The 27,549-nt window shown below is 46.9% G+C and overlaps 1 protein-coding gene and 1 long non-coding RNA gene across 3 annotated transcripts in view; both read right to left on the bottom strand.

The window, feature by feature from the left end:
- The window catches only part of WWC2 (WW and C2 domain containing 2), a 208,667-nt gene that overhangs the window by 6,297 nt on the left and 174,821 nt on the right, over window positions 1-27,549 (bottom strand). For both annotated transcript variants that reach the window (XM_047856004.1, XM_047856005.1), the window contains 5 exons: window positions 25,167-25,297; window positions 22,791-22,989; window positions 21,403-21,567; window positions 19,923-20,015; window positions 17,083-17,325 (listed from right to left, as the gene is read on the bottom strand). In XM_047856004.1, the coding sequence (XP_047711960.1) occupies window positions 17,083-17,325; window positions 19,923-20,015; window positions 21,403-21,567; window positions 22,791-22,989; window positions 25,167-25,297 (831 nt within the window). The remainder of the gene's footprint in view (window positions 1-17,082; window positions 17,326-19,922; window positions 20,016-21,402; window positions 21,568-22,790; window positions 22,990-25,166; window positions 25,298-27,549) is intronic.
- On the bottom strand, window positions 7,890-9,535 carry LOC125163806 (uncharacterized). Its single transcript, XR_007151562.1, has 2 exons — window positions 9,371-9,535; window positions 7,890-8,926 (listed from the first exon to the last, which is right to left on the bottom strand). It is a non-coding gene; the product is annotated as an uncharacterized LOC125163806 (long non-coding RNA).

The raw sequence follows: 27,549 nt of genomic DNA, 5'->3' as shown, positions 1-27,549 counted from the left end.
TTTATTTTTGAGAGAGAGGGAGAGCACAAGTGGGGGAGCGGCAGAGAGAAACACACACACACACACACACACACACACACACACACACAATCCAAAGCAGGCTCCAGGCTCTGTGGGGCTTGAACTCACAGACCATGAGATCATGACCTGAGCCGAAGTTGGATGCTCAACAGACTGAGCCACTGAGGTGCCCCTGTCTGCTTTTTAATTGGGCTGTTCCTTTTCTCACTGCTGAGTTTTAAGAGTTCTTTGTATATTTTGGATAACAGGGCTTTATCAGATGTGTCTTTTGCAGATATTTTCTCCCGCTCTGTGACTTGTCTTTTCTGTCTCTTGACACTTACACAGGGCAGAAATGTTTAATTTTAATGAAGTTCAACTTACCAATTCTTTCTTTCATGGGTCATGCTCTTGGTGTTGTATCTTAGGAGTCATTGCCATATCAGAGGTCATCTAGGTTTTCTCTTAAGTTGTTACACTGCAGGACTTTTATCGTTTTGTGTTTTATATTTAGGCCTACAGTTCATTTTTAGTTAACTTTTGCTAAGGGTGTAAGGTCTGTGTCTAGATTTTTTTTTTTTTTGCATGTGGATGTCCAGTTGTTTGACTTGTTGAAAAGACTCTCTTGTCCCGTTGTGTTGCTTTTGCTCCTCTGTCAAAGGTCAGTTGCCTGTATCCACATTTACGTGGACCTATTTCTGGGCTATTATGCTCCAGGTATCTGTTCTTTCATCAATATCACACTGTCTTGATTACTTTAGCTTTACAGGAAGTCCTGAAGTCGGGTAATGTCAGTCCCACAACCCTGCCTCCTTCAATATTGTGTTAGCTATCATGCGTCTTTTCTCTCTCCATGTAAACTTCAGAATCATTTTGTCTACATCCACAAAATAATTTGCTGGGATTTTGATTGGGATTGCAGTAAATCTACAGGTCAATTTGGGAAGACCATTTTGACAATATTAAGTCTTCCTAGTCATGAACATGAACTACGTCTCCATTTATTAGTTCTTTGATTTCATTCATCAGGTTTTGTATTTTTCCTCACTTACGTCTTATACATATTTTGTTAGATACATAACTAAGTATTTCATTTTAGGGGGTGCTAATTGTATTGTTTTTAATTTCAAATTCCACTTGTTCATCACTAGCGTACAGAAAAGCAATTGACTCCATTAACCTTGTATCCTGCAAACTTGCTATTGATTTCTTGTTTTCAATTTAATTGAGAACTACCTAATTTTTATTATTTTTCTTCTGATTGCTTTGGATTTAATCTACTCTTCTTTTTCTAGTTTCCTAAGGCAGAAGCTTAGATTATGGATTTTAAATCTTTCTTCTTTTCTAGTATATACATTGACTACTGTAAATTTTCCTCTTTGCCGCATTGCACAAATTTGGTAAGTTGGCCTTTCATTTTCATTTAGTTGAAAATATGTTTTCTCTTGAGATTTCTTTTTCTGACCCATGTGTAATTTAAAAATGTGTCGTAGGTCTCTAAGTACTTTGGGATTTTCCAGCTATTTTTCCGTTATTGATTTCTAGTTTTACTCCATTGTGGTCTGAGAGTAGACACTGTATGATTTGTATTCTTTTACATTTTTAAGTTATATCTTATGGCACAAAACGTGGTTTATCTTGATGAATGTTCCATGTGAGCTTGAGGAGAATGTGAATTCTGCCGTTGTTGGATGAAGTAGTCTATGGATGTCAGTTGTGTCTAGCTAATTAATGGTTGAGTTCAACTACATACTTGATGGCTTTCTGCTGCTGGGATCTGTCCACTTCTGAAAAGGGGGCACTGAAGTCTCCAACAGTAAAAGTACTGGCTGTTTTGTCATTATACAACGACCTTATTTATACCGGACACTTTTTATGCTCAGATGTCTGTCTCAGATTAATTTGGTTTTGATTAGTGTTAGCATGGCATATTTTTCTCTATGCCTTTACTTTTAGCCTCTATGTGTTTTATGCGTAAAATTGGTTTCTGGTAGACAACATGTAGTCGGGTCTTGTCCTTTGTTCAACGCTGCCAATTTCTTTGAATTGGCAAATTCAGATCATCAATGTTTAAAGGGATTACTGATAGGGCTGGATTGATACCCGCCATATTTATTATTGTGTTCTAGTCACTGCCCTTGTTCTGTGTTTTTGCCTTCTACTCTTTTTCTGCCTTTTGTGGTTTTAATTGGGCAACTTGTATTATTCCATTTTCTCTCCTTTCTTAGCATGTCAATTGTACTTCTTTTTTAAACTTTTAAGTGGTTGTCTAATATTTTGTAATATGCAAAACACCACAGTACTTTATGGATAGTGCAAGTACCATATAATAATAAAATATTCCTAACATCTCCCTCTTGTCCCTCGTATCATTGGTGTCAGTCATTTCACTTATACGGAAGCATATATATGTGAAATACATTGTTGCTATTGTTATTCTGAACAAACTGTTATCTGTTAGGTCATTTAAGAATAAGAAAAATAAAAGTTTTAACTCTACAGTCACTAATTCCTTCCTCAGTGCTCTTCCTTTCTTTATACAGATCCAAGTTGCTGACCTACACTATGTTCCTAATCCCTGAAGGGCTTCTTTTAACATTTATTGCTAGGCAGGTCTCCTGACAACACATTTTCTCAATTTTCATTTGTCTGAGAAAGTAGTTCTCCTTTAGTCCTGAAGGATAGTTTTGTTGGGTATAGAATTCTCAGTTGGTGGTGTCCCCACCCCCCACCTCAACACCTTAAATATTTCACCCCACTCTATTCTTGCTTGCATGGCTTCTGAGAAGTCGTATGTATAATTATTATCTTTGCTCTTATATAAGTTAAGTGTTCTTTCACTTTGGCCTCTTTCAAGATTTTTTCCTGTATCTGTGATTTTCTGAGGTTTGAATGTTACATGCCTAGGTGCAGAGTTTCTTGCATCTAGCTGGCCTGGTGTTCTCTGAGCTTCCTGGGTCTGTAGTTTGGTGTCTGATATGAATTTAGAGAAATTCTCAACCATTCTTGCTTTAAATATTTCTTCTGTTTTTCTCTGTCTTCTGGTACTTCCATCGTGTGTGAGTTTTACCTTTTGTAATTGTCCCACAGGTCTCAGATACCCTCTTCCTTTTTTTCCCCGTCAGTCTTTTTTCTCTTTGATTTTCAGTTTTGAAAGTTTCTACTGACATCTCCTCAAGCTCAGAGTCTTTCCTCAGCCCATATCTAGTCGGGTAACAAGCCCATCACAGGTATTCTCCATTTCTTTGATAGTGTTTTTGATCTCCAGCATTTCATTTAGATTCTTTCTTAGAATTGCCTTTTTCTTTCAGCTTTTATTGACCATCTGTTCTCATATGTTGCCTACTTTTCCCATTAGAGCCCTTAGAGCCTTGATCACAGTTGTTTTAAGTTCCTGGTCTGATAATTCCAACATCCCTGCCATGTCTGAATCCGGTCAGTCTCTTGGTGGGCCTGTGTCCCCAAATGAGAACTTCACAAATGCTTGTCAGTCCCCCAACCCCCCCTTAGGTGAGACAGGGTGGCTGGAGTGGGTATTTTCCTACCCCCACGTTGGTTAGGCTCTCTTAAAAACCCTTGTAGGTTAGACTCTAGCTGCCCCTGAGGGTGGGTCTTGTTAGCAGAATGCTCCGGCCTACTTCAGAATGGTCGCTTTCCCCTCACGCTGCTGGAGGCGCAGGTTTTCTTTTCTGATCCTGAGGACCTAGTAGAGATCCTAGACGGAAAATTCACAAAAGTGCGGGGTGGGGGGCTCCCCATGGCTGCCCCCTGGAGGTTTTAGGTCTTAGGCTTGTTGACCGGGAACCTCCCGCAGTTCACCAATTCCAGTTCAGGCTCTCGGACCCCAGTACTGGCCCCCTCGGAGTTTCTGCTCTGGTGAATGGTCATTGTCTGTGCTGCCTGTCTCTCTACTTTGCGGGGGGCAACGTTTTGACCTGTGACCTCATCTTCCTGACAGATCTAAGAAGAGCTGTTGATTTTTCAGTTTGTTCAGCTTCTTTCCTTGTTGTTAGGGCAGAGTAGTGACTTCTAAGCTCCTAACAGGCCAGACCAGGAAATGGAAGTCCGTAACTTTTTAATAGTTTCATAGCATTGTATTTAATAGCTGGGGCGTAATTATTTACGTAATTATTTACGTAATTATTTACGTAATTACGTAATTATTACGTAATTATTTACGTAATTATTTACTCACGTTTCAATTATTTCCAGGCTGCAATGTTCATTCAGCTGGGATTTAGCATTTAAACATCTAGATCAATGAACATGTGGTTAAATCAGATGTAGAGGGGACACAGGCATGTCCTGTGTATTCTGAAAACTATCCACAATAAGTACATCTGCATATGTGTGTGTGTGTGTGTGTGTGTGTGTGTGTGTGTGTGTGTGTGGTGTGTGTATGTTTTATACTACCCGACTATCTCGGGGAAAAATTAATCACAATTTTGTTTCAGTTATACTTAGAACTTAAAAGTACATCAACTAAAAGGACAATTCCTTAGCTATATAAATAAACTGTGAAGTAGGAAATGAAGCTTAGGTATAAAGGTGCTACTTACTATTCTTCCTACCTTCTTATTTGGAAATTATGGGGTTTATTCATCATGTGGACGCCGGCCTCCACCAAGGCCCGGACTCCCACTTGCAGGTGAAGCCAAGAGGCTGCCTGATTGCTAATTTTGGTTTTGGCTCATGGTTTGCCTTGGGGTCCGAGCTGTTTACATGGGCCCGTAAGCTTCCGAAGGGTAGAGACTGCATCTGTTTGACATGATTTATAGAGGCTCAAGTGCTCAATAAAGATTTTGAAGCCAGTGGTTTGTTTTCGAAAACTGCCTATATTTGCAGAAGCTGCTCGTGATGTTGCGTTATACAATGAACTGTATTACGTCAAGTGGCTGGAGACTTCACGCGACCTACGTACTCAGATGAGGGGAAATGTCATCCAGAAGCAGTCTTGTCAACGCGTACTTAACGCAAAACAGTAGTTGTCCGCACCTGACAGAAACAAAAATCTAATTCAAATTACTTTGCGTTCTGAGGGAGAGTGAGATCTAATAAATATGTGTGCTAATTTTTGGCATTTGTTTGGAAAGCTGCTTTAAGAAAAGGAAGTTTAGGGGTGCCTGGGTGGCGTAGTCGGTTAAGCATCCGACTTCAGCCAGGTCACGATCTCGCGGTCCGTGAGTTCGAGCCCCGCGTCAGGCTCTGGGCTGATGGCTCGGAGCCTGGAGCCTGTTTCCGATTCTGTGTCTCCCTCTCTCTCTGCCCCTCCCCCGTTCATGCTCTGTCTCTCTCTGTCTCCAAAAAAATAAATAAACTTTGAAAAAAAAAAAAAGAAAAGGAAGTCTAAACAAAGTTTGGGGTGGTGATACAGGGTAACTTTCCTCTTCGCTTTCCCTCCCACTTCTCGCCAGGGTGTTGGGGAAAGCAAGCCGGCCAAGCACGCGCTGGGAAGCTGCCTCGTGCTGGAGGGAACCCACGCCTTGCAGCTCTTATTTCAACAGAAACTGTCACTTTTCTCCTGGACAAGATGGGCTGTGACTTGGTTTATTCCAGTCCGTGTCTTAAGTGCTTCTTGGCACATCTTACTAAGCGTCGGCCATTTTCTCAGTGATACCCATGGGCAGCACAGGGACTAGAGATTCTTTTCGAGGCACCCTGCCCCTGCCTTACTTTCTCAAGTGGCTTCAGGGTGGGGACTTGTCTGGCCCCCTCAGTGCCGGAATCCCCAGTGGGAGATTCCACTGCACACAGTGGGGGCACAACTAACGCAGTCTGAATGAATGAGTGTCAGTCTTTGGGGAAAACAGGTTTTTAGGTGACCATCTTTTAAAGATTAATAGGCCTCAGTAAGTCTCAAAAGGTTTAGAACCACCTTGGGTTTTTTCCAGTGGTTACTACCAACACAGCTCTCCAGAAAGTCAGAAAATGGAAACTGATGCATTTAGATTCAAACAAACATCTGGACTTCTGTCATCTGAAAGGTGTTCAAAAGGCAAATGGCAGAATGAACAAAACCATTTTTAACTCAAATAACAGAAAGGTGTCCAAAAGGCCTTCCAAGGAGAAAAACACAACAGGAAAAAGGACACTGGGCAGGAGCAGGCACCACACGGAATAAACACTAATGGCAAATCAACGCGAGTCACCGAAGTGCTACCATTCTCACCTACTGCACTGTGAACAGTTACGGGACCGGAATCATGGGGACAGCAAGGCGGATGTCCCAATGCCTGAGCCTCCACGGGTGAGAGGACTGTGCTGCTACCGAGCCAGGAAGAAGCATCTGGAGTCACAACTGCCGCCCCGCCCCGCCCCGCCCTGCCCCACCAAGGGGGTTTTGGGGTGGGGGAGGGGAGCTAGGGGCTGGGGAGACTCAGCTCATTTGGGAGCCCCCCACCCCCCGCCCCAGCATTGGTCAGCCTCTCTCGCCATGACCTCCCAAGTGCTGCGCTCCAGTGACAGAATATAAAACGTGGCCCTGCTTAGTGGAGGCCACTGGTCACGGTGGTAGCAGCCGGAACTGTAAAGGAAACATCTGTTTGTTTGTAGCTTGGAGCAAAGTCTTACTAGAGGGAGATCAACTCAGGCCAGAAGTCAGCACTGGCACAAGGAAAGGGAAGGAAAAACCGCTTTGCTAAGGGCGCTAGCCTGCAGCCTGCAGTCTAAGTTGACTGGACAATCCCACCACGGAGAACCTTCTGCGCTCGAAAAAGCCAAGTCCCCCTGTTACTAACTTGGGCAGTTACAACATTTAGAAGGAGATAGACTGGTGTTGGCAAAAAAGGGATTGTAAGGGTCTTGGCTTCCCACACGCGCCCGCTGTTTCAGACACTGTCAAGGCCAGGGAGCGGAAGGACGAGGTCTTCAGACATGGCAGAGACAAGACCTTTGACCGTGGTTCACAGCCAAGCTCTCAGGACCGGCAACTCTTCTACTAGGTATTTAAGCTTTGGAAACACTACTGAATCCAGAAAGATACAGGAATGCTCATTTGCACATTGTCCATAACCGAAAATCTGGGAAACTGTCATTAGAATGACTAAATAATTATGACATAGCCACCAAGCGAATGCCTTAAAAATAATGAATTACAGCAGCATTTACTAGTATGGAAAGCTGTTCTTTTTTTTTTTTCTTTTAATGTTTATTTTTTTGAGAGAGAGCAGCACACAAGCAGGGGAGGGGCAGAGAGACAGGGAGCCCGAGGATTCGAAGCAGGCTCCACGCTGACAGCAGACAGCCAGATGCGGGGCTCAAACTCACGAACTGAGAGATCATGACCTGAGCTGAAGCCCGATGCTTAACTAACTGAGCCACCCAGGTGCCCCGGGAAAGCTGTTGTTTGTATAAGAATATAGAATTAAGTGGGGGGGGGGGGGGAGGAGAGAAAAACAAGTTTTGCAACAATTTGTCTTTATGACCCTATTTTTGTGTAACCCTTTCAACTAACCCTAGAGGCTAACAAAGAGCCAGAGGCACAAATACCTGCGGGAATGAGGCTTCAAGGAGGGTTAACAGTTCTGTTACTATTTGACTTGTTATAATAAGCGTATGTTAATTTTTTTGAGAATCTTTTTAAATCTCAAACTGTTCTCAAAGTGTAAGCGTACTCATTTAAAATTTGAAAGTGGGGCGCCTGGGTGGCTCAGTCGGTTAAGCGGCCGACTTCAGCTCAGGTCACGATCTCGCGGTCCGTGAGTTCGAGCCCCGCGTCAGGCTCTGGGCTGACGGCTCAGAGCCTGGAGCCTGCTTCCGATTCTGTGTCTCCCTCTCTCTCTGCCCCTCCCCCGTTCATGCTCTGTCTCTGTCTCAAAAATAAATAAAACGTTAAAAAAAAATTAAAAAAAAATTTGAAAGTAAAAATGCTGAGGCACTCTTAGGAAAGATGAGATTTTTGAAAATTTATTTATTCAGCAAGTGCGTATGAAGAATCAATCACACTCACACTGCTCTGTGAGAAGCTACATGTCCAGCACAAGGGCATTCCTCGTCCCCTGCAGTTAGCGGCTGGCATCTGTCACCGCAAAGGATCCCTTTGCCGGATCTTTTTCACTGTCCCCCTTCCCCATTCCCTGATTTGGTGGATTCTGTTTAGGAAAGTGGCCTTTATTTGCCAAGCGGTAATTCTCTCTTGATTATCTTGCCATTGACGAGGCCGGGTAGCTGTCACTCGGTGCTTCGTGAGGTCCCAGAGAAGGAGCAGCTGACTCGGTAAAGAGAAGCCCCTGGCTTCTGCCGTGCTGCGGTCTCCATCACAGTGGTGAACTGCCGAGCAGACTGGAGAGTCTGCCCAGTTTTCCTAGTTCTTGGCAACTTACAACGTGAATAAACCAATCTTGAAATAGCCAACGGCTTATTGACTTAAGTAATGGGCAGATCGCGAGAGGCCAGACGAGGAAGGTACGTGCTGGCTATACTTAAGTAAGAAAACCTGGGCCAGGTTCCCCAGGATGTCTTTTATCAGATCAGAATGAACAACGGGCTCCCCGGGTCCCCTTGTGCCTCTGGCTGCCTTCCGCAGCAATGCAAGCGCGGGGGCCTGTTCTGCTCTCTACGGAAGGGCCTTGGTGAGATGGTCTCTCTACGGAGCCTGACGTCTGCTGACTGTCAACTACCAGCGTGTTTGCGGTCGCTGCGAAATCACTGAGAAATTCGGCTTTGTTCTGTGCGAAGTTAAGACCGACCGTGGCACACGTTCCTTTCCCCGCCGTGCAAGAACACACTTCACTGAAAACTACATTGATCTCTGTGTGTGTATCTTTCTCTAAAAATCTGGGCGACACAATGCGTCATAAAGTTTTTGCCAGCTGTTAATCATCCAGGGTAGCCAACCTTCAGGCGGTTACCTCTCCATGCCGGATACTTCCCTGTGACCAGTAAGACGTGTATCAGTATCTTTGACACGTCATTTTCTTAGCAGAGTCTAACTCAAAAAAAAAACAAAAAACGTTAACATCTGTATCATTTTAAGCTGTAAAAAAAGGCATTTTGACAGGGAAATCACCCTGAGGAAGAACAAGAACTTTCTGCTGCGGAAGCAACACGAGGCTCTTTTGGAAAAACGCCAAGCCTTCCTCGGCACCCCTCTCGCCTCTCCCCCAACGGGTCGTGACCGAGCTGCCCGGGGCCCGGCACAGGAAGCCACTTCCGACGTCCCAGATTCCAGAAGAGCCTGGCCGCGGGAGCCTGGCCTGCGGAAACGTCCGGTGACTTGGCCACAGCCGCGTTAAGAAGCCCACCGGCCTAAGGAGCGCAGTCCCGGCCTGATCTACAGCCCTGCGTTTCTTGCTCCGCTGCCCAAGGGCGTCGTGCGCCACGCGAAGCCACGGGCTCTGCGTTGGTTTTTATTCCGAGCTGCAAAACGGACCTCCGGCCACGAAGAGGGGGGCTATGGGGCGCGACCCTGGGCCCCGGCGGGTTTCCGGGCGACGGAGGTGGATCGAGGCCCTGCCGCTGCCTTCAACGAACCGCCCTTCCGGGCGCTGTAGTTTTCGTGGCGGTTGGCAGGCTCTGCGCTCACCGTCACGCCTTTGATGGCCCTGCCGCCGCCGCGCGCCTGACAAATCCCCACCCCGAGGGGGCAGCCCGGCCGAAGGGCGGCGGGCGCGCGTGCCGGCGTGTCCGCGCGTGCACAGCGACGTGGGTGCGGAAACGGGCCGGCGGGACGGGGAAGTCCGCCGCGATTGCCCACTTTGGCGGCCGCGGTGAAAAGGGGACGCTGCCGGAATCGTCCGCGCGTTCACGGGCGAGGCTGCCGCGAACTTGGGTGGTGGGAAACCGAGGTCCGCGACTCAAGCGGCCCACACGAGCAGGGCTGGTAGCCGTGAGGAAGAACTCCCGTCCCCGGGACCCCCATCACTACCCGGGGCCAGGGCACACCGGGCTCCGGGAGCGCGGTCTTCCCGCTGCGGCGGCGGCGGAACGGCCCGAGGTGGGCGTGGGTCAAGGTGCGGGAACAGCGGGGCCGCAAGGGCTGCCCCGGCGACCAGTGGGAGGGCCGACTGGGGGGCGCCTTCAGGTGGAGAAGCGGGGAGCGCAGCTCGGCGCAGACTTCCGAGTTGTCCACGTCCGGCACGTGCCCTCAAGGGCTGGCTTTTGGGCCACGTGGCCTTCCAGGCGCACCTGCTGGTCAGCACCTTCGCTCATCCCGGGAACGTGCTGGATTCGATCGCAAACAAACAGATCACAGAGTTTTCGGCTACCAGGGGTCTTGGGAGTCATCTAGTCCCATCCTCCTATTTTGTAGGTGAGGATGTGAAACTCCACCTGAGCACGGAGAACACAGAAGCCGAAGATAGGCACCTTTTTATGGCATTTTCTCAGGCGGATCTGTGTTCATATTTTTGTTAGAAACACGGAAGGGAGCTGCGGCAGGAAGGAAGGGGCCCGCTGAGAAAACAGAGCCGGCGCAGGGGAGGGAGGGCCCGGCCAGCCTCGCTGTCACAGTCACTCTCTTCCTTCACACTGGGATGCTCACCGAGGCCCCCAGCGTCTACCGGAGCGTTTTTCACTATTTATCAGGAGGCTGGGTAGAGAGCTCGCCCTGCATTGTGCACACAAGCATAGCATGCTGTTCACGGTGAACTTCAACTCCCCAGCAAAAGAGTGCGTCCTGCGGTATTAATAGAATCTGCATCTGACGTCCACAGTAACAATCTAGGAAATAACAGCGACGGCAGGGACATTTGAAGAAAAAAGTGATAAAGACGAACAACTACCTCAGCTCTTAGTGGCCCTTAGTTGTTTGGCTACACCCCTGCTTCGTCCCGCTGGATTTTCCCGACGAGAACTGGAAAACTATAGTCTCTCTCTCAATCCGACACTCCTAACACGTCAGCCCAGGCCCTCTCATCCTTTCCCGCTGCCCTCGGGGGACATCAGCTCCCTGTGGGGCCCCGGGGACTTCACGAAGGCACAGCTTCCCCTCGTGTCCCTTCTCCGAGCCTCCAGTCCCTGCCGTGGGTTTTCCCTGTGCACCACCTCCTTCCTCCCTCCCTGCTCCCCGGGCGGCGGCCCGTGGGTGGCGCAGAGTGACTGGGGGGGGGGGGGGGGGTTATCTCCTGCTCTGCACAGTCGCCAGCAAATGCTCCTTGGGCTCCTCTCTCCCCCTGGGATCTCGCTGTGCCCGCCGATTACGAACCCAACTCGGCACTCTTCATCAGATACACAGATGAGAAGACCTCTATTAAGATATAATTAAATTTCTAAGCAAAACCATCAATGCAACTTCCGTAAGGATGATTATAATCATCAGTAGCGTAGTATGAGGCCAGAATCATGCATAAGTGGGTACAGTGTAATGACTAAACAACTGCAGATTAATATAAAAACCAACCACCATTTCACAAGAGAGAATTCTCAAGTGTCACTCCTCTAAGACACTTCCCAAAGCCGGAACGAGACGTGCTTCTATCCTGCGCTGGACAAGCGTCCAGGGACGGGGAATCTTTGCTTCCCCGCGGCAGACAGACGAGGCCAAGGACTCTGAAGGGTCCCTCGGCAGCAGTAAGGCCGGGTGCCCAGCTCCCGCCTTCTCTCAGTGAGCGTCACCCGGTGGTAGGAGAAGACCCACTCCGTGGGCAAAGGCGTCCAACGTGGCGTGCAAGTGAACTCGGCTGGCCAGGCCAGCCACACGGCTCTGGACAGAAGTGTGCTGGGTTGTGTTGGGGTCTGAGGCCCGCAAAAACCTCACACACCCACAGCAGCACCTTCGTGGAGACGGTGGCCCTGGGGTAGACGCAGAGATGAGAGCGGCCGCCAGTGGTTCAGCAGCGCCCGCTTCCTAGACGGTGGCTTACCACGGGGACAATCAAAACGCTGTAATTAGGACACGGGAGGTGAAACTACCACCCACGTCACACAGATGGCTGCCCGAATGACCGAGCTCTAACAGTTTTCAGAGAGGCCACTTCCAAGGGAATTTAATTCAACCTCGTATTACGTCTGGGAAATCTGCCCGACGTTCCTAGGATTACTTCTGCCAGTGAGGACAGGAAGAGGGGCCGATCGACAGGTCTGAAAACAGAGGGCAGTCAAGGATCTCTGTATCACGGCCATTATTGTCCTAGATCGTGACTATGAACATTACGTGGGATGCTGGGATCCGAACAGCATAAATCCCCGTTTCAGAACCGTCTCTCAGAACTCTTGAGGCTCACGCACAAAGCGGTGTCCTACCTAAGCCCCTGGGTTTGACCTGATAACAGCCCTGGACCCTGGTACTCCTGGAGCTTGGAGGCACAGCCCAGACCAAGATGCCCACACCACGGCCGGGCCTAACCCTGAGGGTGGGGACTAGGCCTCAGGTGGCCGAGCTACCCTGGGGCCACCGACCGTCCTCATCCTGTCTATGCTCTATTTACCCATCCACCAGCAAGTCAGGGGCAGTTGTGTGCTCCAGTGGCAGGTAAGAGACAAGCAAAACTCCAAACGGGATAAAATCTTGGCTGGTAAGCAAAGTCAGCAGGCTTTCATGAGGCAGAAGAGACCTCTGCCAAGGTCAGATGGAACATCCCCTGTGGTGGCATCGTGATACAGGGGGTGGCCGCGCCACTGCCCTGGGGGGTTTACGCGGGAGCTCACCGGCTAGGCCAGAGGCACCCAGGAGAGAAAAGACTCTCACTCAAGAGCTGTTTCTCTTTTGCAGGCAACAGTTCTGCTCAAGTTCCCCAGGAAACCCTTCCCGGAATTTTCTGCAGCTGAGAACAGACACACTCAGGTTTTTAGAGGCTCAGCAACGCGCCTAGGCTGGCCCTGAAGATCTCCGTGGTTGCTGTTCTATAGCCCTCCCCGTTTCCATCCACTTGTGCTAAGGATTTCTTTAACGAGGAAGGAAAACAAGAGTCACCCGAAAAACCTGCAAACCTTGAATCCTCTGGTAACACCAGTAAAAGTCTTAGAATTCTATATGATGAAAGATTTAAAAAGCCCACTTAGAAACAGTGCATCTACGATACTTTTATCTTTGAAAGGATGCTTCGATTCCCTTTCTTCCAATCAGGATTAGACAGCTTAGATGTCGCCCAGGCTCCTTTCATTGTATTTTGCGGAAAATGGACGGGGTGGGGGTGGGGGGGGGTTCCCACACTAGCCCTAGGGATGTCACACACACATCCCTACCAAAGGCTTCCCAAAGAAACCTCCTCTCAAGAAGCGTTTGGTGGCCCCCCATCACAGCATTCAAGGCTATCCTTTGACCTTTTTCTTCCGTTAATTTCATCCATTTCCATGTAGATGCATGTAGGCATTCTGCTTGGAGTGACATGGAATCTGTGTACATTTTAGCAAGAATCAACTATAATAACTCCTCCTCCGGATCGGGGGATGGCTAACTCTGGCCTGCACCTGTGTTTGTCAAGTTTTCTTGGAACACGGGCCATTCAGGCACACCTGGTCTGTGGCGACTCTTGCGGCTGCATGGCAGAGTTGAGAGGTAGTGATATATTTCTTCTCCGGCCCTTTACAGGAAAAGTTTGCTGACCTCTGTTCTACATGAATGTGGCATATACGTCTCCATGAATTCAGAGGTTTTTTTCCCCTCCGCTCTTCTCACAAGGTTATTAAGTTTTCCCTGTAATGCAAATTTTTGTTACATTTATTCCTTGATACTTGATATTCTTTGACACTGTGGTAAAAAACATCTTCGTAAGTAAGATGTCTAGTTGTTTCCGGTTGGCATACAGCAATGCAACAGACTTTTGTAGATGATTCTTCTACTTACGCTTCTTGTTAGACTCTCTTCTTCCTCGTAGTCACCTGCAGATCTTTAACGTACACAATCCAGGTGTGCCTGCCAGTGGTGACAGCTTTATCTCCTCCTTTTCAATCCTTCCGCTTCCACTTTTCTCTTGCCTTACTTTGGTTAGAATTTCCAATCCAATGTTGAGCAGAAGAGCGTTGAACGCCTGCATCTGATTTTAAAGGTGATGATTCCAGTGTTTGTCTCTTTAGGACCGTATTTCCTTTTGGTTACTCTCTATCAAGTTAAAGAAGTCCTCTCTTCCTAACTTACCAAGAGTTTTAAACACGAATGGACATTGACGATTGTCAGTATATTTCTTTCATCGACTGGTTTTTCTCCTTAATCTGCTGAGGGGATTCATTACACTAACAGATTTTTCCAATGTGAAAAAAGCCTTGCACAATTCAGCACGGTCAAAATGTTGTATCTTTTTTTTTTTTTAATTTTTTAAAAATGTTTTTATTTATTTTGAGAGACAGAGCACAAGTTGGGGAGGGGCAGAGAGAGAGGGAAACACAGAATCTGAAGCAGGCTCCAGGCTCTGAGCTGTCAGCACACAGCCCGATGTGGGGCTTGAACCCATGAACTGTGAGATCATGACCTGGGCCGAAGTCTGACGCCCAACCGACGGAACCACCCAGGTGCCCCAAAATGTAGTATCTTTTAAATATATTGTTGGATTATATTTACTAATATTTTATTTAGGATTTTTATTTCTATACTTATGGATGAAACCAGCCTATGATTTTCCTTTTTGATAGTATCTTTGTCTACTTTTGGTATTAGGGTTGTTGGTCACATAGAATGAGTTGTGGAGTGTTCTCTCTTTTTCTAGCATCTGGAAGAGTTTACATAAAATTGAGATAATCTATTCTTTGAAAGTTTGGTGGAACTTACCTACAGAACATCTAAACCTATGTCTTCATTGTGGATAGATTTTTAATCACTGCCTTCATTTCTTAAAGAGGTATTAGGGTTTTTAATCTTTTTTCCCCCTTTTCATCAGTTTTAATATGTTATATTTTCCTAGATATTTGTCCAAATTGTGGGCCTTTATCTTTGATATTATTCATTATCTTTTATATCTCAAATTTACCTGTAATTCTATCCCTCTTTCCTTTTATAGTTGTCTTTATGTGTATCTTCTCTTCGTGGATCTTGCCAGACCTTTGTCTATTTTTGTTTCTTTCTTTTAGTTTTTTTCAAATAACCAACGTTAGCTGTACTGAACTTTTCTCTACACACTGGAGATTAGAAAGCAGTCGAAACAAACCAGAATAATTGTCCAAGTGATTCATGGATGAATTTAGCAACATGACATGAAGTGCACAAAGTCCCATAGTTTTTATAATTATTGCTGCCCAAGGATCTAGAACTTCAGACTGTGGCAAATCAAAAACAAACAACAAAAACCCCTAAAGATGCAAGGTTCTGTTTAAATCTGTAGTTGTAAAACTCTAATCCAGCTTTGAAAGCCTTTGACCTTTAGGGGTCAAAGGTCTGTGATGCTTCTCCATGATATTAAAGTTGGTCAGTGTTAACCAAGACTTTGAAATGATTGCTAATGGTGAATCGAAAGACTCAAGAGAATAAAAGCAATGGTTATTATTATCAAGGTGACAAATGTAAGAGTTGGTGACTTCGGCTTTTAATTCAATTTTCCATTAGGCAAAGGGACAGCCAGGCTCTGGGCTCTCCCTTCACTGTCGTGAGCTACCCCGGACATTGACTACTGCAGGATCCCGTGCCTGCTGGCCTCCCCACCGCTGTGGATGAAGTCCCACTACTCGCCTTCAAGACCACTTCGCCACTTCCTCCATGAAACCTCTCCCGACCTCGCTAGAAAGTGATTTCTCTTGAGGACCTGGTCTATCTGGCTCATCGCCTTTACCAAACCGCAAGCCCTAGGAGGGCATGACAGCGTCCAATCACCCTGGTAGTCTCTAAAGTACCAAACGTAGGGCGTATAATTCAACTCCCCACTGAACAGATACTTAACGACGTTCTACTGTATGCCCAGGTTTCTGTCTGTCGGTTGGGACATGATACAGATGCGTGATATGTTTTGTTGCTTGGACTTTCCTTAAAAAAATATTGGGATCAGGGGCGCCTGGGTGGTGCAGTCGGTTAGGCGTCCGACTTCAGCCAGGTCGCGATCTCGCGGTCCGGGAGTTCGAGCCCCGCGTCAGGCTCTGGGCTGATGGCTCGGAGCCTGGAGCCTGTTTCAGATTCTGTGTCTCCCTCTCTCTCTGCCCCTCCCCCATTCATGCTCTGTCTCTCTCTGTCCCAAAAGTAAATAAACGTTGAAAAAAACATTAAAAAAAAAATATTGGGATCAGTATGATCCCGAAAACTCATTAAGTTTCTGAGTTCCATCCAGGATTAGTAGTGCTAGTCAATTAAATGACTCAGTTTCTCCATAGTATCACACATTAGTGACCAAATAACAACGAGGGGCCAAAAAAGAGAAGTTTATACTATGGACAAGAATTTCTATTAGTTTAAGAAAGTTTCTAATCTATTTCGGGTTTCCATCAAATGTGATTGAAAGAGACTAATGTTTTGGCACTTGTAATATTGTGGCTACGTGGGAAGTTCTGTTTGTACGTTACACACGGCTGCGGACACACTCTCTTATGCCCAAATACGAATTCTAAACTTTAGAGAATAAACCAACAAGGCAGGCTCCAAAAAAATTTGGTTGCAGGTAGGTGGCAGGACAATAGAAATACTCCCTTAACAATACCCTAGTTTTTAATCGGTGATCGGATCTTATTTTGTACCGTTACCTGTGGGGTGAGAGGCAAAAATGCCAATATGGGACGTGTGATCTTTTTTGAAGGGAAGAAAGACTGTGAAAATTCTGAAGCCTTCAAATTGACAAGGCGTTAACAGTTGAGGTGGTTAATGAGTCCTAAAGGGCTACTCAGAAGATTCAGATGGAATCTGTCACCGATGTGAAAAGTTCCACTGAGTTTCTTTGCCCAGTCTCGTGTTGAGACCGTGAGAACCTCGGAGCAGGAACGGGATGGCCACTTCCCCCTCGTGGCCATGCTCCAGGCCGGCAGGTGGCCGGAGGGGTGGGGGCGGAGTGGTCGGGGGACCTGCTGTCTACCCGGGGGGGAGGGGGGGTGGCAGTGCTGCCTCTTAGCAATATCCTAGGTAAAAAAAAAAAAAAAAATAGGCCAACGCCAAGGGGAGAAAAGAGTTCCGGGTTCCAGGCAAAGCACCTGCAGACTTTGTCAAAGCGAGGGTAAGCTGGGGACCTTCCACGGGACAGGCTTTAGCACCCATCTCTGCACGCCCCTCGGGGCCAGCGGGGACACGGAGACCGGTACCTGTTTCTCAGCTTGTTTCAGGAGCTTCTGGAAGCGCTCGTCCTCCAGCACGCCCGGTGGAAGGTCAGTCTCCCCCTGAGCTTTCAGCGCCTCCAGCTTCTGCCTCAGGCCCCTCAGGGCCTGCAGCTCGTCGTTGAGGCGGCTCTGCCGGGTGAGAGACGCCTGAAGGTCCAGTTCTAGGTCCAGGGATGTGCGCACGGGCCGTTCCTGCGCCGTTCTTCTCAGGACGGGCTGGCACACCGTCTGCAGGGTCAGAAGACAGAACAGCACAACACCCTCATTATGGTGGCTGGTGGTGGCCATCCGGCTCCTCGTCCCTCCTGGCACGTCTCCGTGCTCCCGGGCAGGGAGGCGCCAGCGGCCGAGGAGAGGGGAGTGGCGGCAGCCTTTCGAGGCCGGTGTGACGTGTGGACATTTCCGTCCCCGGCTAGAGGGACGGCAAAGATTCGGGGGCGGAGGCCTCGTCGGCTCGGGTCCCGAGGGGAGACAAAATGAGCAGAGCATTTAGCCAGCCGGCAACGAACAAGCAGCTGAGTAAGAAACGAACCCGTGTCGGGTCAGACCGCAGAGGCTTTGTGAAGTTGTTGCCGTAGCCCAGGCCTCACTCAGCCTGACCGTTTCACCAGCCGGCGCCTGCCCTCTGTGCAAAGCAAACACAAGAAACTTACGCTCCCTCCAGCTCAGGACACACGGCGGCACCCCACTGCTCACTCCTCGGGCCCTCCTTTCCGGAAGCGCCGGCCAGAATGCAGCTGCTCGGCGCGGCTGAGGGTCTGAGCGCCTCCCCCATCGATATGCTCAAACCCCAACCCCTTCCTCGAGTTCCCACTGTCTAACAGGCACTTTCACCAGCGAGTCACTGGTGCTCTTCCTGGGGCCAATCTTACCCATTTGCCAAGAAATAATGATTGAATACGTGTGAGTAAATGTCTGCTGGGTAGGGGTGGGGGGTTGGCTGTGGGCCACACACCAGGGAGAGAAGACCCAGTCCTTGACCTTGAAGACGTCCAGCCGTGAGCTGTGAGGTAGCGCCTTCTGCGCCACAGGAAGGGAGAGACCACTCACAGCTGGTCACGCCTACTTGACGAAAGGAAGTCAGAAGAGGCTGGGAAGGTTGCATGAGCAGAGGGGAACGAGGAGGGTATTTTTTGTCCAGACCACTGGCAGTGGGAATGGAAAATAAGAGTAAAAACTGGTACTCTTTGATGCGAGAGAGGAGGGACTCAAATTTGAGAAGTACTCGGGCTTGAAGATCTGGACGACAGGGGTGCTCATGACAGATGGCACAGGGAGGCCTGCTGTCCCTCTTCCTGTTTCAGGGCTGCATAGCTTGTACCCCCTCCTCCTCATCCCACACATATTGCTGTAACATTCTCGAACATTCTATAATCTTATTAGGTCCCCTGTATTCGGTCTCTGCTCTAACAAACTTATTACACAGCAGAATCACCTAGACACACACGTGCTTTGGCCGTATTACTTTTTTTCAGAATAAGAAATCCTTCCTAGTGGTTATGTGTACGCGTGCGGTGTTGCGCTGGCCGATGTTTAACAAGCAGCTCTGGGTGGGGGCACGGGTGCAGAAAAAAGCACCGGTCGGGGGCGCCTGGGTAGCTCAATCAGGTGAGCATCCAACTCTGGATTTCGGCTCAGGTCGTGATCCCAGGGTCGTGGGATCGAGCCCCACATCAGGCTCCAGGCCGGCAGCACGCAGCCTGCTTGGGATCCTCTGTCTCCTTCTCTCTCTGCCCTTCTCATGCTTGTGCAGGTGCACTGTCTCTCTCTCTCTTTCTCTCTCTCTCTCTCTCTCTCAGAAAAAAAAAAAGCAGCAGCAGCCTGGGTTTGTAAGAATTTGCTGATTTCCATGGTGTAACTACTCCTGTCATCCCAGTTTTCATGCTGTAAACGCGACGTTACCGCACTGGGAAGACCACACAGGTATCCCTCCTCCCCACCTCCCACAGAGCTACCATCTTCTTTTAAAATTTCAGACAGGGGTCAAGGCCACAGACCTCCCCCATCAAGCCTTTTAGATTCCCACAACCAGATGAGCTCAGTCCCTTCTCTCTCACCCAGGCACCTTTCCCAGCCCCGTGTGCTCCCTGGACGCCTTCTGTACACTGGAAACTCCTGCGGCCATGTCTGCCTCGCTCAGCACACACGATGCTTCGTCCTCACTTAAATGACACATCTAAGCTGCAATACGATGGCTTAATAAATTACTAAACAAATTATTAGCGGGAAAGTAACTCTCCATCAGTATTTCAGCTGTAAGTAAGCGGGAATTGCTGAAGTACCCGAACAGTCCAACCTTTTAACGTATTTAAACATTCTCTCCCACTCATCCTTTAAGGCCAGTCCAGAGCCCGACGTCCCCAGGTCAGCTGGAGCTTTCCCGTCCATGTTAACCTTCACCTTCCCGAAATATCTGTTTTCAAGCAAGTTGCTAAAACCGTGCACTCCTGTACCAGAACATCGGTCCTTCCAAAAAGGTACTGGGTGTTACACTACTCCCACAACTGCTCCAGAGCCAGATGTGAGGTGGGGACCTAGCAGCCATCAACCATCAGGCAAGCCCCTTCTCCACGGATACCGCAGAGTCAATCTCCTGGCTTAATTGGCACAGGATCCAAATCAGCACTGAGTGGCCGCTCTCTGGGGCACCCTCCCTCCATCTCCGTAACTAACACGACATCTGTGTCTCTCTGGAAGTATGGGGGCCTCATTCAGTAGCCCAAGAGCACGCAGCAATGACGCTCAGGAGTTCTGGTACTTATGCTTCACGATCTGTGGTTCTGGGTTGGTTGGAGACAGTGAGATGTTGCAAAAGGAATACATACCCTTTTGACCCTCAAACTGCGCCGTTCGGTGGAGTTTCTCACAAACAGTGATTTTTTAGCCAGGGTTGAGCTGTCACTGTCACTTCGATTCAACTGGCAACAAAGGATAAAAAAAAAAAGAGAGAGAGAAAAGAAAAGAAAGAAAATCACTGCATAACAGTGTGCTAGCAGTTTAGAACTGAGAAGCTTACCAGATAAAGCAGGTTAGTGATTACAGGAGTTTGTTTCTTTAAGAAAATCCTTGCTAAACAAGTTCTTCTCTGTTCTGTGCTTTCCTTAAACAACTAAGTTCTCTTACGTATAATTTCAACAGCTGCCATTTGGGGGCAGTCATCAGAACTCATGCATTAAGATAATCATACAGACTTTGAAATAAAAGTATCTCTTGTATTTTTAGCTAATTTGCAATATTCAGTTTTCAAAAGTAGGGTCTGTATAAGATACAGAGTTCCAGGCCAGATTTCAGTCACAGTTTAGAACAACCTAGAATGTTCTTGACCCAGACAGCCTGTACTCACTCTTTCACCTGCTTGGGACCCTACTGTTAAACTTGAGACCCTCGTTTTCACCATTTCCAAACCCCCTTCACTTGCTCTACTGTTTTCCAGAGAATCGGTCCCCACCTAAGACACTTCACAACTTGTTCACGGTAACTGTGCCTCAACACACAGGGGTGTAAGCTGTGTGAGGGCAGGGCTCTGGGCCTCTTCTGTTCACAGAGGAAGTCCAGTCAAGTGTCTAGAAACATGCTTACCAGCAGATGGTTAATAAAAATATTTGCTGCACTGAGTAAGTTTAGAATTTTGAGGGTATTTTCTAACCCATGTAATAATATAATATTATTTATAATATTTAATAATAAATATTATATTTAATAATATAATATTAATGCATTTAATACTATAATAATTTAATAATAATAAACAACATAATTTAATAATATATAATTTAATAATATTTAGTAATATAATATTAATCTATTACTATCACTCATGACTTCTTCTGGAAGTAGAACTTGGCAAACCGATGCAAGGCCCACCATATTGTCTACAGAGGCAGGGAGGGATGGGACTCAGTGTCTAGAGGCATTATTAAAAGATGATTTTTGTTCTAAAACCTAATTTTGGTTCTGCAGGATTAACATGGTTTGAGGCATGTATGATATGCGGCAGAAATATTTAAGTCTCAGGTCATCTGAAGCTTCTAAATACACACTGAAGTACAAATATATTCAGCAGCCAGGTCCTTAATTCACTTATTTGCCAAATAAATGGCTTAGAGTTAATGAGACATGAAATTTAAGAAAAGGTAAAAAAACAACCCAAACTGAAAGACCCATGAGAGTGTGGTATTTCATGTATATTTCGGGGCATTTCTACCCATCCGTGTTGGTAGGCGGAATCGGAAGACCCCCGGTGACTGTCCCTGGTGGTCGGCGGGCCACCCACTGGCGGGGCGGGGGGGGCAGTGTCCCCCTTACCCTGCAGATGTACTGGTTCCGCTCCCCCGGGGAGAAGGTCTGGGAGCGCACGATCACGCTGCTGCGGACAAAGGGGCGCTGCCGAGTGCTCAGGCCGCTGCGGTCTTTGGGGCGAACTGCCACACTGGTGTCGCCTGCCTCATCCGTGTTTGTCTCTTTATCAACCTAGAACGGAAGTCAGACACCTGTCAGGCGCGGATGGATGAGGATACATTTCTGCTCCTTTCGCCCAGCTACAAAGGCAACAGCTGATCTCCCAACAGAGCCTCATCCGGCACTAGGGCCGCTTCTGAGAGACAGGCTTGGCGTTCCTCCCGACGGGACCCCGGGAGATGGTTTTCTGCCGAGCGGGAAGTGACCGACCTGCAGTGAGCAGGACGGTGTCACCCATAAATGGAGGTGCCCCCCAACACATCTGACCTACACAAGGAAGCCTTCAATTTCCACAGGGTAAATGTGGTTCTGTAGAGAATCTTGTTTAGGAGTACTTCAACACGAAATACCGTTCAACGTGCTGATCCCTGGTTTTTGTGGTGGTTGTTTTTTCAGAACGATACAAGTAATTAACATATAAGAAAATGAAAATATACTACAAAGTTATAGGTTTACACAGAATACACAGTTATGCATACACGGAAATAGCAACTGCTGTGAAGCTGTGTTTGGATTTTCGCTGTACCTCTGGAAATGTAATAAAAAATAAAATTTAGGTAAAAACAGAAGTTTCTCAGGGCACTAACTCTACAGGCACAGGCAGACGTTTATTGTTGATCTCACGTGCATAAAAGGATTCAAAAGCTGCCTCGTGCTGGTTTGCTGCTTTATCGGAGGAAGTCTTGGGTCAGGGCAAAATACTATTTTCTTCAGGAACAAAGGGCTGGAGTTTTGTAGACTCCATCATCGACATCCCAAGCATCCTCCAAGCCTGAAAATGATTTCCTGCCTCTGGGGATGCGCTCTCTACCAACACGTCCCTCCCGTAACCAGCACCCATCCCTACACCGAGCGACCTGCCACGTTCCAGAGCAGATTCCGGTCAGAGCACCACGTCACCAAGACGGACTTGAACGTGTCCACTCACAACATTTACGAAACGTGAGGCAATCCAGTGGTCGTCCTGGTGTTAGCCGGGAAATTCTGGCTTTTAATAAATCCTCCCAGACCACTTACACAGCTCTAAATAGCACTGTTCATCTTCTTACATACAACTTAAGTCACGAATGAATACTGGGGCCCATATGAACATCTTAAAGCCTCCTTTCACAGACACCTGCCGTGAGCAGCTATGGCACGGATCTTGGTACGGATTTACACCCGAGGAGACAGACTTAGCCTGCGCGCTGCCGCCGGAGGTCAGGCCGGTGGGGAGTGTGGCTGAAAGTGCTCACCAGGGTGGACGGCCCGCCGAGCGGCCGGCTGCCGCGCTCTTCAGCACCGCCGTCCTCTCTCCTGCCCACGTCCTCCTCCGCCTCGGGCCCGCGGGGGCGCGAGCACAGGTCTCCTGCACGGCGACCGCCCTCGGGCAACTTCACGTCGGCCTCTTCTTCAGACGCGATTTCATCAGAGGCCTCCCGCAGCATTGTCAACCTATGGTGAGACGGAGCAGAACCACACACAACTTGGGTCCGGCAGGTGCACGCGAGAGCAGGGCCACCTGGGGCGGACACCGCTCTCCCACAAGGAATGAGACTCACGTTAACGATTCAAGCCATCTCCCCGGCTCGAACTGTATACACGCAAAATGAAATCAGCAACCGACCCTCCAGCAATATGCAGCAAAATCACCATAATTGGGTACTACAAAGTTACATTAATGGAATCGGACCGAATTCTTAGGCGTTCAATTAGAAATATTCTGAAAATCACGTACAACATTTAGCCCCACCATTTAAAAGCACTGACACTCACTTTAATGTAACTTGATTTCAGTTGTTTACTTGTTATACAATTAATCCTCCAGCAGAATGGAGTGACTTCGCCGAACGCGAATAAAGCCATAAGCATTGAAAATATCCATCGTCGGGGTACCCGGCGGGCTCGGTGCATTGTGCAACTGTGTATCTCGGGGTTACAAGTTTGAGCCCCACCCTGGCTGTAGACATTTCTTAAAAATAAAATCTTTATAAAAAAAAAACTTTATAAAAAACAACTGTGCTTACAGTCTAGCAGGGGTAAAAACCCTGCGTCAAGGGAGTTTTACACCTGAAATAACAGGAATCCTAAGGCCATGTGACCTTGTCTCTAATCAAAGCCATAGCACGGGCTTGGGTGGTATTACAAGCGGGGCCCCAGAATGTACATACGGGTTTATGTTCAGAATAAACTGCATCGACAGGAAAGCCTGGGTACCAGCGTGGCTTAGAATATCTCATGGTCTGTTGAGTTTCATGTCCTTAGGACAGTAACATCTTCTCCCCTGATAACTGAAGGGTGGGCTGTAATGGTGATTGGTGAGACTCTTGGCAGATGGGCACACGCCTGTTATTAACTGCCTAGTCATGAGGTGAGCACAGGGAAGCTAGCAAAGGATTCCACGAGCTATAAATTCCTTTCTGCTACAAATCGGGTGTATTTTTGGAAATGTATGTGAAACAAACTGTGTTTTACACACACAAATATATCATGATGGGCCTTATAATCACTCTCGTAGTTGTTTATTTTTTGCAGTGCTCTGACTGGTAATCACTGTAAAAGGCTCCTGACAAGAACAATGTGTACCTGTACCTTTTTGCCTAACTGTAGTGAGATGTTCCTTCCAAATGTCCGAGATTTTGTTATTTACGACGTATCTTGCCAGTCTTCGTTTGTAACAAGTTTTATACACACATGCACACACACACAAACGCATGCTGTATATGTATGTGCATATGTGTTAACAGGAGTTCAATCAAACACAACAGTATAAGCAACTGCATATACATTAAAATTAATCCAAATAATTTTACATCTATACTTTAAAAACAGATGCATTCACTAAAATTTGTTTTTAGAGAAAACAATGCAAACCAGGAAAGGCAGTTCTTTATACATATGTGATTCTGGACAAAATCTATAAATAACTTTTTTCTTTTCTCAAAGGACGGGGTATGGATAATTAGGTGGAAACAGAAAAAGAAGGCAGAGGTGAACAAATAGAAAATGAGTACTCAGATATGTGCTTTGCTTTACCTGAACCTAAATGGTACAGAGGTACTTCTGGTAATTTAAAGAAAAAGAAAGTAAGTTCTTAAATTTATTTACGAATTGACAATAAACTACCACACCTTTCAAAACAGGTAGATGATGATGATGATGATTTTAGAGCGAGAGAGAGCAGAAGAGTGGGGCAGAGGGAGAGAGAGGGAATCCCAAGCAGGCTCCGCGCTTAGTGCTGAGCCCGACACGGGGCTCAATCCAAGGACCTTGGGATCATGACCTGAGCCAAGATCAAGAGTCAGACGCTCAACTGACTCAGCCACCCGGGCGCCCCTCAAAACAGGTAGCTGAGACCAAGAATTTTAAAAAGCCCAGAAAAGAGTGTCAGAACGTACGGAGGCAGGAACAAAGAAAGTCCTTCCTGTGTTAACACTGACGCGGCCCAAAATTTTGCTGTTACCTTCTTCAACTCTCTAATGACCAAAGAGGGTCCTTCCTTCAGTGGTAGCAGCCTAACACGGCACCGCTTTCCATAATTCCAGGGTAATATCTGAACCTATAGAGGTTTCCCTGTGATACACACACCCTCTTTGCATTCCCGAATAGCAAAAGGAAGCCAGGGTTTTTACCAGTCTCCATCTGGACCCCTTTCCTCTTCTTCCTGCCCTGGTTCTTCTTCTTCCTCCTCCTCCTGTGCTAATTCTTGTTCCACAGCCAACAGCTCAGCTGATGTTCTCGCAAGGAGGGCTGACACGGCATCCTGGAGAACAGAAGGTGTACGGACGGCAGTTAACATCACGTTGTGAGAAATGATTCAAAAACTCATCAGATGGGGACTGAAGCTTCCGGTTGTGGAAAAGAAGGTGGCACCAGACCCAATTCTCCTGCCGAGAACAAATATGAAAGCTGATGGAAATAAAACAAAAGGCAACAAACCAACCTCCGGCGTTTTTAAAGCAACCGAGAGCGACACAGGCAATCGGGACTGGAGGCCGAGACCCCGGGGGAGAGGAGAAACGCAGGCAGGTGAGACGACGTCACTGCCACCCTTTCCCCTCAGGGACGTGTATCAGTTCTAGCGGTTGAGGCACACAGGCTAAAATGGTGGCTGTGCAGAACAGCGGCACTATCGATAGAACGTGAAGATGAAAAGGCAGAAGGCCCCCAAGGCAGCCAGCACACTGGGGCCCAGGGAAACGAACGGAAAGGGGAGTCCTGTATTCCGCACGATGTTCTTGCTGCGGTATTTCCCACTCCTCAGCTGCAGATCCGACAGCAAGAAGTGGGAAACTAAGCAAAGCCCAGCTGCAGGGAGGCTAAAACAGTAGGCAGGTACTTCAGTTTCTTCACGGTCCTAGGGAGAGAAAAATTGGACTTCAGGTCCTCCAAGTGACTCAGGTGATCTGCCCATGTTGTAATCTGCCTTCTGGAAGAATACTAAATCCTCGCTGGAGGAAAATATCAGCCAGAGCCTCCACAATTCTTCATATGTAATACCCAGCATCCACTGGAAACCAAGAACAACAACGGATAAGATAAAAGAGGCAACCTACAGGTGGTCCATACACTGCCGTTATTTAGAGAAGGAATTTAAGTTTTTACAGTTAATGTGCTCAGGAAAACTGACGAAATGGTGGAGAATCTCGCTAGTGTAAACACAAATCCACATTAGCACATCAGAGTGGAACTGCTGAAAAGCAAAGGAAGAGAGAAAATCTTATAAGCAGTGAATAAAAAAAAAGATGTATTCCTTTTTAAGGATCGACTGTTCTCCAGCAGCTCAACAGAATCAGTGGAAGCCAGATGACAACAAAATGGTATCTGTAATGTGTTCAGAGAATTAACTGCCCACCTCGAATTCTGAATATGCAGGGGAAAAAAAATTCCTTTTCAAGTGGAAATAAAGACACTGATAGATGTGCACTAAAAGAAATCCTAAAGGGAGTTCTTCAAGCAGAAGGAAAAGGACCCAAATGGGAGTGCACTAATGCAGAAAGAAATGAAATACACCAGGAAGGGTAAAGATGCGGGGAAATCTAAATGAATATTGACTGGCAATAGAACAATAGTATCTTGTGGGATATACGTTAAAATACACGGAACTAAAGCGCATGGCCAATAATTTCGCAGAAGGAGGAAAGGGCATAAATGGAGTTCAAGTCTTTTGAAATTCTTGTACTGTGTGGGAAAAAGTAAAAGCATTAATTTAAGGCAGCTTCTCTTAAGAAGGCAAGGATGCATGCTGTAATCACTAGGGATACAGCAAAAAATAAAAGACTGTATTACTCATGGTCTAATAGAAGGGGAAATGAAATTTTCCTTTCCTTAAAAAAAAAAAAGAGTAAGATAATACGTTCAAACCCAAATATATCACTAATAGCATTAAATGTAAATGAACGAAATATTTCAATTAAAAGGTAAGGATTATAAGACTGGATAATAAACCAAAAGCAACTATATACTGCTTGCAAGTGAAACACTTTAAATCTAAGAATTCAGAAAGATTGAAAGTAAAAGGATGGAAAAAGATAAACCGTGAAAACACTAACCGAAAAAGGGTGGATACAGCTTTATCAATACCAGACGAAACAGATTTTAAAACAAGGGGTATTAGTACAGATAAAGGGGGCTCTTTTATAACAACGAAAGGGCCAGCTGAACAGAAAGATACAGCACAACGCTAAATTTATATTCATCTGTGAACATAAACACAGAAGTCAGAAAGCAAAGACTAACAAACTAAAAGGAGAAACAGACATCTACAATCATAAGTTGGAGGATTTTAATCTCTCTCTCAATAACTGGTAAGATAAGCAAATTGAAAAATTTGAAGAAGATGTGAAAGACAAAAATTGACAAACGGGCTGTGAATATGTTCTCTTAAGAACACACAGAACTTTTACCCAAACTGACCATATACTAAGCCATAAAGGAAATTTCAATATTCTGTATGATTGAATAGTATGTTCTCTGTTCTCTGAAAACAGTGAAATACAGCTAGAAGAAATCAAT

Source organism: Prionailurus viverrinus, chromosome B1 (genome assembly GCF_022837055.1).
Source record: "Prionailurus viverrinus isolate Anna chromosome B1, UM_Priviv_1.0, whole genome shotgun sequence".
NCBI classification, from domain to species: Eukaryota; Metazoa; Chordata; class Mammalia; order Carnivora; family Felidae; genus Prionailurus; species Prionailurus viverrinus.
The sequence above is the reverse complement of the archived record's forward strand: the minus strand, read 5'-3'. Positions and strand labels throughout refer to the sequence as shown.